The sequence below is a fragment of the Penicillium angulare genome (genome assembly GCF_028827245.1).
Source record: "Penicillium angulare strain IBT 27051 chromosome Unknown utg000003l_segment0_segment0, whole genome shotgun sequence".
Taxonomy (NCBI): Eukaryota; Fungi; Ascomycota; class Eurotiomycetes; order Eurotiales; family Aspergillaceae; genus Penicillium; species Penicillium angulare.
In genome coordinates, this window is record NW_026623162.1 from 3,805,610 (window position 1) to 3,818,632 (window position 13,023).

General features: G+C 47.7%; 6 protein-coding genes across 6 annotated transcripts; 4 read left to right on the forward strand and 2 right to left on the reverse strand.

Moving 5' to 3' along the window:
* Positions 1-945: 945 nt before the first annotated feature.
* On the forward strand, positions 946-1,725 carry N7478_003559 (NudC domain-containing protein; the record flags this gene model as incomplete). Its single annotated transcript, XM_056919773.1, has 3 exons — positions 946-1,194; positions 1,289-1,610; positions 1,694-1,725. 3 exons carry the CDS (start codon positions 946-948, stop codon positions 1,723-1,725), a joined length of 603 nt encoding a protein of 200 aa, XP_056782931.1.
* Positions 1,726-4,287: 2,562 nt separating this feature from the next.
* Positions 4,288-4,941, reverse strand: N7478_003560 (uncharacterized protein; the record flags this gene model as incomplete). The annotated part of the gene is made up of 1 exon (XM_056919774.1): positions 4,288-4,941. One exon carries the CDS (start codon positions 4,939-4,941, stop codon positions 4,288-4,290), a length of 654 nt encoding a protein of 217 aa, XP_056782932.1.
* An 848-nt stretch (positions 4,942-5,789) lies between these two features.
* N7478_003561 (tRNA(Thr) (cytosine(32)-N(3))-methyltransferase) lies at positions 5,790-6,908 on the forward strand (the record flags this gene model as incomplete). The annotated part of the gene is made up of 1 exon (XM_056919775.1): positions 5,790-6,908. The coding sequence occupies one exon, from the start codon at positions 5,790-5,792 to the stop codon at positions 6,906-6,908; it is 1,119 nt and encodes a 372-aa protein (XP_056782933.1).
* An 820-nt stretch (positions 6,909-7,728) lies between these two features.
* On the reverse strand, positions 7,729-9,299 carry N7478_003562 (hemolysin III family protein; the record flags this gene model as incomplete). Its single annotated transcript, XM_056919776.1, has 2 exons — positions 7,729-9,054; positions 9,117-9,299. The coding sequence occupies 2 exons, from the start codon at positions 9,297-9,299 to the stop codon at positions 7,729-7,731; spliced, it is 1,509 nt and encodes a 502-aa protein (XP_056782934.1).
* A 460-nt stretch (positions 9,300-9,759) lies between these two features.
* On the forward strand, positions 9,760-10,467 carry N7478_003563 (uncharacterized protein; the record flags this gene model as incomplete). The annotated part of the gene is made up of 2 exons (XM_056919777.1): positions 9,760-10,112; positions 10,182-10,467. 2 exons carry the CDS (start codon positions 9,760-9,762, stop codon positions 10,465-10,467), a joined length of 639 nt encoding a protein of 212 aa, XP_056782935.1.
* Positions 10,468-11,232: 765 nt separating this feature from the next.
* PIG-S (GPI-anchored transamidase GPI17) lies at positions 11,233-13,002 on the forward strand (the record flags this gene model as incomplete). The annotated part of the gene is made up of 2 exons (XM_056919778.1): positions 11,233-11,472; positions 11,545-13,002. 2 exons carry the CDS (start codon positions 11,233-11,235, stop codon positions 13,000-13,002), a joined length of 1,698 nt encoding a protein of 565 aa, XP_056782936.1.
* Between the last annotated feature and the right edge of the window lie 21 nt (positions 13,003-13,023).

The following is a 13,023-nucleotide window of genomic DNA, read 5'->3' on the forward strand; positions in this document are numbered from 1 at the left end:
CGCGGGCCGCTCTGTCGGTGCCCAACCCTAGACGCAGTTTTCAGCTACGCCGTTTTTTCCAACAACAACGTCTAGACTGTTGGGGCTGAGCGGTGTGTAGCGTATCAAGTTCACTATACATACCCAGGTGAAACGAGGCCACCAACTAGGATCTGTAGGCGGATGTGCTCCATTTGGGTGCATATACTAGTAGTATATGCAAGAAGAATCCTTCGCCGTCAAACCATCTGTAAAGAATCTCGGCTAGAGAGGACTATGGCGCAAAAAGAAAAAAGTAAAATTAAAATATGCTTCGCCCTAAAAAAGGAACAAAAGAGAACTTCTTCCATACGTGTTTTGAGTTCGCGTCCTGTTCCACTTCGATCGACTCATCTTTCACCCCCTGCAGGCCATTTCTTTTTGACAGCATTCCGCACCGTTTGTCGATCAGTCGAATTGGGGAGATGGTCTATTTTGGCCTCCTTTGGAAAGGCGTTGAAGTGGGCCCATCAAGCCGTTCATTCTAGGATCTGTCATAACTGACCCTGCCCTTGACGTTTACGGCCATGGGTTCCCATGCAAGGGGCTAGTTGAAAGTGGGGAAATACGGGACGCGTATAGCGCGGCTATGTATTGTCGTTGACCGATGCTTTGGATGGCCACAACAGAGGGTGAGAGTGAGGGGGTGAGGAGTCTGACCGGAGTTTCCCAATAATATTCCATGTAAATTTTAGAATTTTATGACAGGTTTCCTGGTTTCTAGTCTGACTGGATACAATCTAGATCCCAAGGTACATTTTAAGATCTATTAATGCTTGTCTTTTGTATAGAGAATGAGATTGGATCCATCGACGATGAACCAGCCAATCATAATAAGGTTGAGGCTCCAGCGGCTTCACCCCACCAAGTTCTAAGAGCTTCCACCTTCACCCATTTTCAACCCCCGCCAATACCTATAATCTCAAAATGTCGTCTGCCGAACCTGAGAAAGAATTGTCGCCTGCTGAGATCGCCGTTCGCGACCGCGAAGAGCAGGAGCGAAAGGCCCTTGAAGCTGCGGAGCAGGCTAAGCTCCCTTACAAATGGACCCAGTCGATCCGCGACGTCGATGTGACCGCACCAATCCCTACCAATATCAAGGGCCGTGATATGGAGGTAGTCTTAACCAAGACAAAGATCCGTATCGCAATTAAAGGACAGGAGCCTATCATTGAGGTGCGTCTATCTAGGACCTAGACTTATTGCCCCACCTTCAAGGATTCATTAACCAGATAATCATGTGCTGACTACCATCCTTCTATGGCTACAGGGCGACTTCCCCCACCCTATTATCGTCGACGAATCATCATGGACTCTCGAGACAACCACAAAGCCACCCGGCAAGGAAGTTAATGTTCATCTCGACAAGGTAAACAAGGTTGAATGGTGGCCGCATGTTGTGAAGGGCGCACCAAAGATCGACGTCACAAAAATCACACCCGAGAATTCAAGCCTGAGCGACCTTGACGGCGAAACTCGTGCTATGGTCGAAAAAATGATGTACGATCAGCGACAGAAGGAGGCTGGTGGTATGACCAGTGACGAGCAGAAGAAGATGGACCTTCTCAACAAATTCAAGGCGGAGCATCCTGGTAAGTGGAATAACCTTCATGGTTTTCACCATGTCGATCCTCGATCTTTATTTTCGTCTGATCATAAGCTAATGGTGATACAGAGATGGATTTCTCCAATGCTCAGATTGGTTAAAATACTTTTTGGATGTGTTTCCATTCCCTATACGATTATATTGAGCGTATGAATCATGAATTATGCATTTGGCATGGTTGTCGGTGTTCAATAAGAGTGTCATTGTATCCACCTTTCAATCTATATTTATTAGTAGAATCATGAATCCTTTTATACTCGAGTTGTGTATTATTTCCAATACAAGAAGAAAGGATACCAGGATCAAAGACGAGCAAAAGGAAGAACAAAGAAGAAAAGGAAAAGATCATTTCGTAACTTCAGATTGACAGCCATTCCCTCCCTGGGCAGGACCACCATCACCAAACTTGAATTCAACAGAAGAAAGAAGATCATCTTGATCGCAGACAACCACCTTGATTTTCTTTGACTCTGCTTTTATCTCATTCATGTGGCGCAGTCGCATGATCTTGTTCTCGGGTCTTAGTTCCAATTGACCAAGTAAGAACGGAAATATAGATGATTTCTATAGAATAGACTGGTCGCGGTTGATAAAAATGGCGATGATCAACTTCCGACTTGCTAACAAGACTAGAAGGACCGACCAAGGCCAACGGACCTGTATGTCTCTGTCTCATAAGCCATTCCCTGAAGATGGGTGCTACCGACACACGTTCGGATCATATCCGTCAAAGAACCTCCAAAGCGTCCCATAGGTCTCTACTGGCTTTCTCAAGCAAATCAAAGTGGTAAAGATGGATGGGTGTCTGTTCCTGGCTAATCCTCTGTTTCCACCTGAATTGGCTCAGAGATATGGAGATAGGGACCAATATTCCAGCTTTCGCAAAGGCCGTTAGGATCGAGACCACTGTGTTGGGCGAGATCGAGTATTGCCAACGAGAGTAGGCCATGCCGTTAATTTAGGCTAGAAAGCTTACCAGCAAGCAGATACAGACCACTCTCAGTATAGTACTTACTATTTCCCAGCACCAAGTGTGAAATTAATCTCGTCAGGGACAACTCCTCGCTGATGGCAGAGATTAGTACTGGCTGAACAGAAGTCTTCTTCTGCCGACACATAATATATGGATGGGTCGGGTCTTCAGCTGGTACTGAGATGGTATATTTCGAACCGCTTTTAGTCTTCTACGGACCTTGTGTTCCATTGAGCTATCCTCTGTATGTAAGTAAATAGCTCTGGAGGTACTGTTCGACATGCAAGTATCTAAAATTGCCTTAAATATACTACTAGTAATGCCAATTAAGAGTTCCGCTGTCTATTCCCACTTTAATGTGTTCAGTATTGCGAATTCGTAATAGTATACTGCGTTGGTCACATCTCCAGATTTCTGTAATTGAAGTTGCACCTGGCTCTCGAGAGTTGTGACTTCAAAGTGACGAGCAGGGTCTTTGGCGGTCATCCATTTTTTAAAATCCTCATTATCTTTGATGATAGATAGAATCTAGCAGGATCTACAGGTCGAATATTTCATCTCCAAGTAAATATTGGTACTGTGTCTTGATCTCCAAGACCAAACATCTTGGCCAGCGCATACTCCACATCCATTTCCGACGCCACCGCCAGAATTAAGTGCCTAAGTAGACCCATATCCCGGAAATTCCGAAACAGTTACTGCCTAAGCAGTGTTCTAGAACAATCGAAATCACAAATGAACTAGATCTATTCCCTTGCAGTTATGAATGTGATGGGTCTATCCGGGACCCGCTTAGGTCGAAAATTACATTTACCGATGCAGATGCAGGGGCGCCGGAGATCCTTCCGGACCCAGTGATGCAGTGATCTTCAGCCGGAACTGAAAAGCTTCCGTATTCTTGGAAATCACATCAGAAGTCCCAGTGGATTTGCAGTCTGCAAGGAGGAAGGGTCAAGATTGGTGGAGTCCGGGCATAAGGCAACAGGGCATGCGACAATCTAGACCTGATGTAACGGAAACACAATTCCGGAGCTTATAAAGGCGATGCCTGTCCTCCTATTTGGTAATGGGAAAGTGGGGATATCCTACCATTCGTCTGGGACAGGGCCTGAGACTTGACACTTCTGCCCAGGCGTTGATCAAGAGTGGCTGAAGGCGTACCTTGGAGGTTCCACTGGCCGACTCCAGTGATATTTTCCAGGGTTCACAGCATGCTGTCGGAAATTGGCTCTCAGGCGGCTAGACGCTATAGCTGTTGGTTCATGTATCAACGTTGGACAAATAAAGCCTACATTAGTATAGGGGAAGATTCAAGTGGATTCAAATTTGTGATAAAGAGGTTTTTTGTATTAATGTGCTCTGTGCCCAGACAGATTTCCTCTTATAAAATATGTCCAATGCCGCCATATATATCATTATTAAGTATCCAAAAATATCCGGAGATCCCATGTCATGAGGGAAACAAATGTGCAGGTCGTCGCGTCATAGCAATATAAATGATCAATGAGCAGAAGTAAAAGAAGATGCCTGGCCAACATGGCACAGGAAATGTAGGGTAATAAATCCCAGGAATAACATGGGTACCGAGGCCCGCTCGAGTATCACATGTGGATTTGTTCAATGTGAACATCATAGGCAAGGTAGACACAAGGATGGGTAATGCAGATAGCGAGATATATCAGTAATCTAGTCAACGGCTCTCCCAGGAGACTCTTCGATGACGACGAATAGACATATCATCCGCCTCCGAAGAGGGAGCCGTGATTCGACCACTCACCCTCGCCATGGGAGGAGGATTGAGGGTAACAGCCATAGCCGACGTGACAGAGATAGATCTTGATCTAGAAAGAACAACCGAATGACGAGGAGAGTAAGCCGGCGGTGGGGTTTCCCGGGTCGCAGTCGATGTGTTTCCATAGCTGCTGGGGTACGAGAAGGTAGAGGCTGTGTCAGAAGTTGTATCCTCGTCGGCGAAGCCCCGGCTCTTTTCATCGGCATGATAGCCATACGAGTCCGAGGAGATAGGCGGGTCACGTAGATGTGCCTCGAGAGTCTTTTCGTGAATGCTTCTCGGACGCGGTGTGTATTGTGGGAGCGGGTCCACGCTTGCATAGCCTCTCTCAGAGTCAGCGGGCGGGGGAGGTCCGTGACCGTGACCATCTTGTCCGCTGGCACCGGCTGCACGAATGAACTCGCCCTCGCCGGAGAGAGTAAAGCGGCCAGTTTGAACACCATGGCGGGCGGTGTTTTGGCGTGTAGTATCTTGCATCTCAGGTTGAGATGATGGGCGCGGGGAAACATCGCTGCGGCTGAAGCAGCCGCATAGGCTGCTGAGAAATGTCATGTTCGGAATGGCAGATGGATGGTGGTGTGGTATATTTTGGAAGTATGAGAGGGGGTTTAGAGAAAAGAGTCTAAAGCAGACAAATCTCGACAAAATTCTCTAGAATCAAATCAAATAAAAGAAGTACTGGGGGCTTTATTGCATGTCGTTCAAGACGACACGGCAAAGATCGGATAGTTGAGCCTCAATGGAGGATGGAATAGAAGTCGGAGGTAGGAGCTTTCCCACGCTCAAGTCTACCAGATCACCGAGCTGGACAAAAACCCACAATTCGTCCAAAGTTGAAGTGTTTTGATCAGAAAGACATGTCGAAGAGAGAGAGATGAGAACAAGAGATTAATCGTTAGTCTGTTGAAAGGTGCCGCAGGCATCCAGATTCCTGGTCAGTGCTGATTGGTGGTTAATGTCAGCATTCATGCCTGAGGCGGAGAGGGGCTGAACCTAGATCTGGAGTGGATAAAGGACAGATATGATGGACGTCATAAACAATGCATACGAGAATAAAAAGATAAAGAGGAAGATCTGGATCTATAACTCAAAGAAAACCATATAGCAACCATCCTACATATGTAGTGTTCCACACATGTGCAGCCAACATTAGAACATTGAAGCGTAGATTGTCCCTCAACGACACGATAAGAGATAAGACGATAAGAAGATAAACCCCGATAATCAGCCGATAGATGACATAATCAGATACCACTGCTTGAATATGATTGGTTGAGCCTTTGATCTTTTTTTTAATTTTAGTTTTTTTGTTTTCCCCGCGGTTCATTGTCCTGTGGATTTTTTTTTCTGTCTCCCTCCACGCTCCAAAACAAAACCTTACAGAAATAACGCCGTTCAAAATGCCGGCAATCAACAGCAACGAATACCATGACTTCATCCAGAAGGTCCAGCCGCCTGTAATGCCGTCTACACGTTCCCATGACCCCGAAAACAACCAGAAGCGCGCCGATCCGTTCCAATTCGGCTCTCGATTCCTAGAAGAAGGAGATAATGTCTACGAGTTCAATGCATGGGACCACGTCGAACCAGATGACGAGTTCAAAGCCTTCGCCGAACAACAATACGAGAAGCAGCGCGCCTCACGAGTATCCGATTTCGACCGCAACCGTTTCAACAATGACCCCGCCAAGTGGTGGAATCTCTTCTACAAAAATAACACCGACAATTTCTTCAAGGATCGCAAGTGGCTGCAACAGGAGTTCCCCATTTTGGCGGAGGTGATAAAGAAGGACGCTGGACCCCAGGTTGTGTTGGAAGTTGGTGCTGGTGCCGGTAACACGGCATTTCCTCTGGTTCGCAACAATGAGAACGAGGAGTTGAAGGTGCATGCGTGCGATTTCTCCAAGTATGCTGTGCAGGTTATGCGCGAGAGCGATCAGTACAATGAGAAGCACATGGTTGCTGATGTGTGGGATGCAGCCGCTGAAGCTACCGAGGAGGCTGACTCGCTCCCACCCGGATTGACTGAGGGTTCTGTCGATGTTGTTATTTTGATTTTCATTTTCTCAGCCCTTAACCCCAACCAGTGGGATAAGGCGCTGCGCAATATCTACCGTCTTTTGAAGCCCGGTGGTACAGTTTTGTTCCGTGATTATGGCCGCGGAGACCTTGCGCAGGTGCGATTCAAGAAGGGTCGCTACATGGAGGAGAACTTCTATGTTCGTGGTGATGGAACCCGAGTGTACTTCTTTGATCATGATGAGTTGATCCAGATGTGGGGTGGGTGGACACCAGAGAAGGGAATGCAGATTGATTTGGAGAACCCCGTTTCTGAGGCGCAGCTTGCCGAGTCCGGGAACCCATTCAAGGTTATGCATATGGGAGCTGATAGGCGTCTTATTGTGAACCGCTCCTCCAAATTGAAAATGTACCGCTGCTGGATGCAAGGTCTTTTCCGGAAACATGGTGGCCCTGAGCCCGAGCCCAAGGCCGAGATCGAGACCGAGAATACCGAGTGAGGACTTCTCCTGTTACTTTCGAAATACATTGCCAGCCGAGCAAACACAATAGAGGCTTAGCTGCCCAATCTGAGCCGTATCTCTCCTACCACAGATGACTCTCCAGTATACACCTGAGGACTGCCTCTGATATCATATGCACACACGGAGACAAGAGACTATTCCAGCTACCCAAGGTCAGAGGTTCATTTTAGCTTGGTTGGATTTGCTTGGAACTGAAGGATACGAGTCATGGATTTATGAATTCGATGATCAAGATATTTGCATAGAATAAACATTTATAGACCTTTACGCCGATGAACTACATTTTGAATGAGATTAATGGAAACTTTATACGGATTTCAAGAAAAAAAGCAAACATCTCTAAATTGAGAAAAGTTCGTATGTTCTAGCAAATAATCGAAGACCACGGGAGGCAAAGTCCGTCCGAAATGTAGCCTGAGCGGCGAAAGTAGATACAAGTAATGAAAGAAAATGTGCTTGTGGCCACGGCTGATGCATTTGAAGAGGTCAGTGGAAACCGAGTCTTAAGGGTCAAGTCGTGTAGCAATAAAAAAAATAAAGACAAGAAAGTAGTCAAGTAAAGTCACAATCAGGAAACACCATCCATGCGAACAAAAAAGCAAATGGCCAGGCTTAGATGGAGGAAATTCTATAGAATATTGACAGGAACTCGCGTATATCGTCAGATACGTCCAAGTCTAAAGATCAGCGTTGAGATCGTTCGTGTATTTCCGTTTTTTAATCGCTCTTGTCGTGGTTGATCATGTGTAAATGACAATTAAGAAACGCTATGTGGTTTCGATGGTGACCAGATAGTTCAAGAGGTCAAGTTGGGGCATTCTCCCTCGGCGCGAATAAAAGCGCCAGCAAATAGATCTTGCATGGCGTGGTAGTGGAACAAGATGCCACCAAGAACAGCAAGGTGCCAGATGTTGTGGCTACCGCCACAGTAGTCAAAAAGACCGGGCTTCCAGCGCTCGGGGACCTTAGAAGCATAAACACAGGCACCGACAAAGTAAACGAGAATGCTCTTCACGACAGGTGCATAGAAGTACAGACACCACTGGATGCCACGGGTGTAGGAGAGTTGGGCGATGGGTGCGAACCCAGTCAGAGCTAGTGTGACGAAGAAAGCCACACGGGCCCAAGCCATGTCGTGACGGTTGAATGTCGGGTGCCAGGGGAGAATGACACCACCGATTCCCAGAGACATGGTGAGAATTATGTAGGTCCATCGTGAAATTGGCTCGCAGTAGAAGGCGGTGTATTCGGTGGTCACGATCGAAGCAGCTACAAGCATGGAAATGCCCGTGTAGTCCACACAAGCAAAGCGCTCCATAAGGGTCTGGGAGGCAATGCTATTCATGGTGTGCCAAATGGTGCTGCAGACCAGGCACTTGCATGCTGCAAAGAAAAAAGCAGCCGCAATGAGCACATCGGCTTTAGTGCTGACATGGAAATTGGTGTGAAGCGGATAGAAGTAGAAGGCGATTGCGAGAACGATGACAAGTCCGATAACGTGAGACCAAATATTCACCAACTCGTTGGAAGGGGAGAAAACCGAAGACACGCACTCGATCTTCGATGTGGTGAACCGATATCCTTTCACAATATGTGGGTTGACTCGCCATGGGTCGGGCAGATCGGCGTAGGTGATCAGTCGCTTCTCTTGTGCTAAAGTGAGGGCTGTCTCGATGTTCTCCCGGAGCGCATGCCGTGCCCGACGAGCGCGCTCCATTCCTTCATCCACCACCTCGCGAGCGTGTACCAGCTTGGAGTCCATGGCTTTCCATCCATCGTCAATAGTGCCGTAGATGCCCCGATCCCGGACAGCATGAGCCCGCGACTCGAGTTCAGATAAAAAGCTTTCCATAAGTCGTACACTAGCCTGTGCCTTTTGCTCCAGGGTCTCCTTCGTCGCTAAGGCTTCATTATATCGGCCCTCCAGTGTCTCCACTAGAATCTTCGCACGCTTCTTTCCACTGCCCATCAGTTCTCCGGATGTGATCGAACATTGATCACGTACGGCTTCCAATGTTGCATAGCCCCGCTTGAGGCTTGCATCTATATGATCCATATGCGACTTTCGGTATTGCTCGATCCAGTGCATGCGGCGTTCGAGTTCGGCGAGGAAAAGTTCGACCTGCATGACGGATTAGAGGGATGGTCCAAGGAGAGATACATCCTCGTTGGGAGTTAACTCACCCTAATAAAGACGGTGTCCGCATCTTGGTAGTCGCAGGAGAGCCTTCTTGGGGCATGATAAGAGTGTCTCCGGCGCCGATCCCGAATGAGCCCAGTCTCATCCGTCGGGGTTGCAGTGGAGGACGCGATCGCGTCGGCCTCCGGATACGATTCCACAGTCATAGAAGACGCTGTACATGTCATTCTTATTGTTATCACAGGGATATTCACCCTTCGTCGTCGTGAATCCGAGGACCACCTGGATTGCGGGATTTCTTGTATTCAGGAACTGGGGGCCGAGATACCCGAGGGGGCTGAATACAGTTGAGGGGGTGAAGGATTGACGATGACGCAGGCGATAAGAGAGGATTTCAAGAAAGGAGTGAACGTTGAAAAAGAAGATGTTGGGAAATTCAAAAGGAAAGAAACCCCTATGTACACCACATATCTGCAAGGTGGGGGGGAAGAAGGAGAAATAGACGAAGATTGAACGGGATAAAGTCCTTCCCCAACCACACTCGGCCCAGCATTCACATGTGGTGAGCGACCCCCGTAATCTGATTGCTCAGATTCAACCTTCTCCACTTAATCTTTTTCCAACTTTCAATCTTTTTTCTACGTTTGACGGTTAAGGTTATAATTCCCCCCCTCACTATCGCCACTCATGTCTATCAGTGAAATCGTCACCGACCAGTCATTGCTGCCCGTGCTGAGCACCAGCGCTGAGACCCTGGCTCAATGCCAACAACTTTTGGCTTTGTTGAATCCCGATTCTCTCCCGACCGGAACCTCCGTCCATGACTTATCACTAGCGGCCTCCAAACAACAAAAGGTGCTCTTCGCCTTGCTCGCTCAACTTCGCGGGCAAAACAGAGATGCTATTTTCCGAGTGCGCGACACCAAACATGCGACCGCCGAAGCCCGCCAGGAGATCGATCGCTTGCATCTCCAACTGCAGAACCTGTACTACGAACAAAAACACCTGACAGGCGAGATCGCTGCCTGCGAATCTTATGAGTAGGTGTATCCGATGTATCTATTTTGCTTTTCTTAGTCAACACGTCTAATCCCCAATGTTCGCCACAGCCACCAATATCTCTCCTTGCCGTTGATCCCCGTCGAAGACTTCCTCGAACTCTTTCCAGAACACAGCGGCTCCAGTGAACATGAACTGATGATTGCGCGCATCAACCATGAACATGCGGAACGGGAAAAGCTCGAGCAGGCGCGACAGGAACTGTTGAAGCGCAAACAGGCCTTGATCGCAGAAAATAAGAAGCGCAAAGATGATCTAGCCAACTTGGATCAGGATCTCGAGAAGTTTGTTGATGCAGCCAAACCAATCCAGAAGATTTTCGAAAAGGAATACTAGATCTGCGGATATGAGGCGTGCATATACTGCAAGGTCAATTGTTTATGGATTCGACCGCTATAAGGAAATGGCGTTATTGATCAAGATACCCTGTTTGATTTGAAGGATTCAACCTTCTATTTATTTACTTACCATACTTTACTCCAATTTAATCATTATTATATGATGATATACCGAATGTATCTCCGTGCACAACTAATACTATGCGGCACCTAGACATCTTTCAACCAAACCCAGAGCCAAAAAACTATAGAGAACTTAGAGGCACATTTTTAAGGATGTGGCCCTGCTAGTACATATATAGCGGCGATTTCCAAGATACAAATGTATGAGCAAGACATTCATCTGATTTAGTATATAGTGGAAACCACTTGGTATTTGAAATAAAAATAATAAAAATATCATATTCTAAAGATTCAGGGAAATCATGAGAAAATGCAACAATATAGATGCTCCAGAAGAAGATTCGGATTTGAATTGAATGAATTCAGTAGCGTATTCAACGATTTGTAGCGTTGGAAGATAGTAATAAGAATCAGAGTATGGACGTGTAGATGGTAGGGTATGTACGAGAGGGGCAGAATCTCTGCCATACGTAGCAATCGAAGCTATTCCGTTTTAGGCCTAGTATCACTTTTGAAATGGACTCCGTATTTGGCTCCCTTCTCCGCCTTCCTGGGTAGCTTCGTCCCCCAAGTACATACAATACTTCGCCATTCCTTTACTACACGAGTTATAGTTCAGGGTGAAAAGTATGTCCCGAATATGACCAATAAAAAGGGAGACCACGAGTCTCCGAAGGCCTTGGCCAATTCGGCTTCTCAATCCACAACCCAGCGCGTCCCTCCCCCCGAAACCTCCGAGGCCATCCACACGCGATTCCGTGTAATTGCGGCTTTCTGGGCTGTTATTATATTCTTAGGATTCCCAATATGGTGGAAGACAACATCTATCTATCGGGCGCATTTGCCTATTCAAGAAATGGTTGACTGGGACGATGGCAAGGTACGTGGCGCTTTTCGACCAGGTGGCAGGACAGGCAACAAACAAGTAGATGGCTAACAGTCGCTTCTATAGATTTGCCGCCCTGTATTTCCTTTAGAAATTCATGTTGCCACTCCTCATATGCAACTCTCTGAATCTCAGCATCTTCTCCGCACAACTCAGCATACTCTTGACGATCTCAACGAATTCGCCGCTCATCATTTGCGACTCAAGCCAGTTAACGATACCAGTCCATCCACCGCAGATGAGGAACTCAACGTTGATGCAGCTGGCAATGTCGCTGAAGAAGGGGCAGATATTGCTCTCACCGTCCGTGTACTCTCTCAAGAGGACTTGTTCAGTCCCCGCTCCGAGCTACATGCAGACACTACTCAGCTAGATATATTCTACCCACCGAACCATGTGCCTCTACCTTCATCATCCAACCCACCTCTGTCCGCTTTTATTGCGCAAGAGCTTCAAGGCTTATACAGCGAGGAGAAGGCCACGATTGCACATATTCTTTCGGGCGAGACGGCTGGCTTTGATTCGGAGAGTATCAGTAGACGCCTGCGTCGGTCTATGAAGTACGCCGACACATACCACTTGTCCTTTTCATTGTTCACGCCAGGCCCAGCACCATCTTCCTGGGATATCGAAACTGCCGTCAAAGAATACCTGTCACCTCTGCTTCATGCCTTTTCTCCCATTAGCAACTTCACAATCGATACTCAAGTTCAGCTATATGCCACATTTTCACCTATGGCACCTCCACCGATCTACGAGGAGGCCGAGGCAGCTTGGACACTGAGGAAGGAAGACTTGAGTGCATTCATCAATGCAGCCGAGTGGCCCCTTAACCCTAGCATTGGCAGCGGTCCCACCCTCAACTTTATCCTATATGTCCCTGCCCCATCACAATCCCCACTCGTCGTTAAGGAGAACCGCGCATCTAGCTGGATCGTGCCGCAATGGGGAGGTGTATACCTTCTCAACCCAACCCTCTTGACAGACAAGAATGGTCAATCTAACCCACCGTACCTCACACATAAATCATTGCGGCCGGCATTCATGACATTCTCCCACCAACTCTTGACTCTGCTTGGTACTCCCACCACGCCCTCATCTCTACCACTGCGCCTCCAAACCCTCATCCGCGTACGAGCAGCTACTCTCCTTCTTTCCGCTTCTTCCACTATGGGCTCCCTAGCTCGTCTCACTGAGTCTCTCCCATCTATCCCAATTCCGGCTACTGTGGCGTCTTCGGTCTCAACTACTCTTTCTCACCTCTCCGCTACTTGTTCCTATCTCCGTGACGGGCGGTTCGCTGCTGCTCTTGCGAGCGCTCGTGTGGCCGAGACCGAGGCAGAGCGTAGCTTCTTCGAGAAGAGTATGGTAGGTCAAGTCTATTTCCCAGATGAGCACAAGGTTGCTGTCTACCTGCCTCTTTTGGGGCCTATTGGAGTCCCTCTTCTTGTCAGCCTGTTGAAAGAAGTGAAGCGGTTGATCGCCAGGCGGAAAGCGAAAAAGGCGTCAGCGGCTTCGAACTAGGCCCCAGCCATCATTTGCATC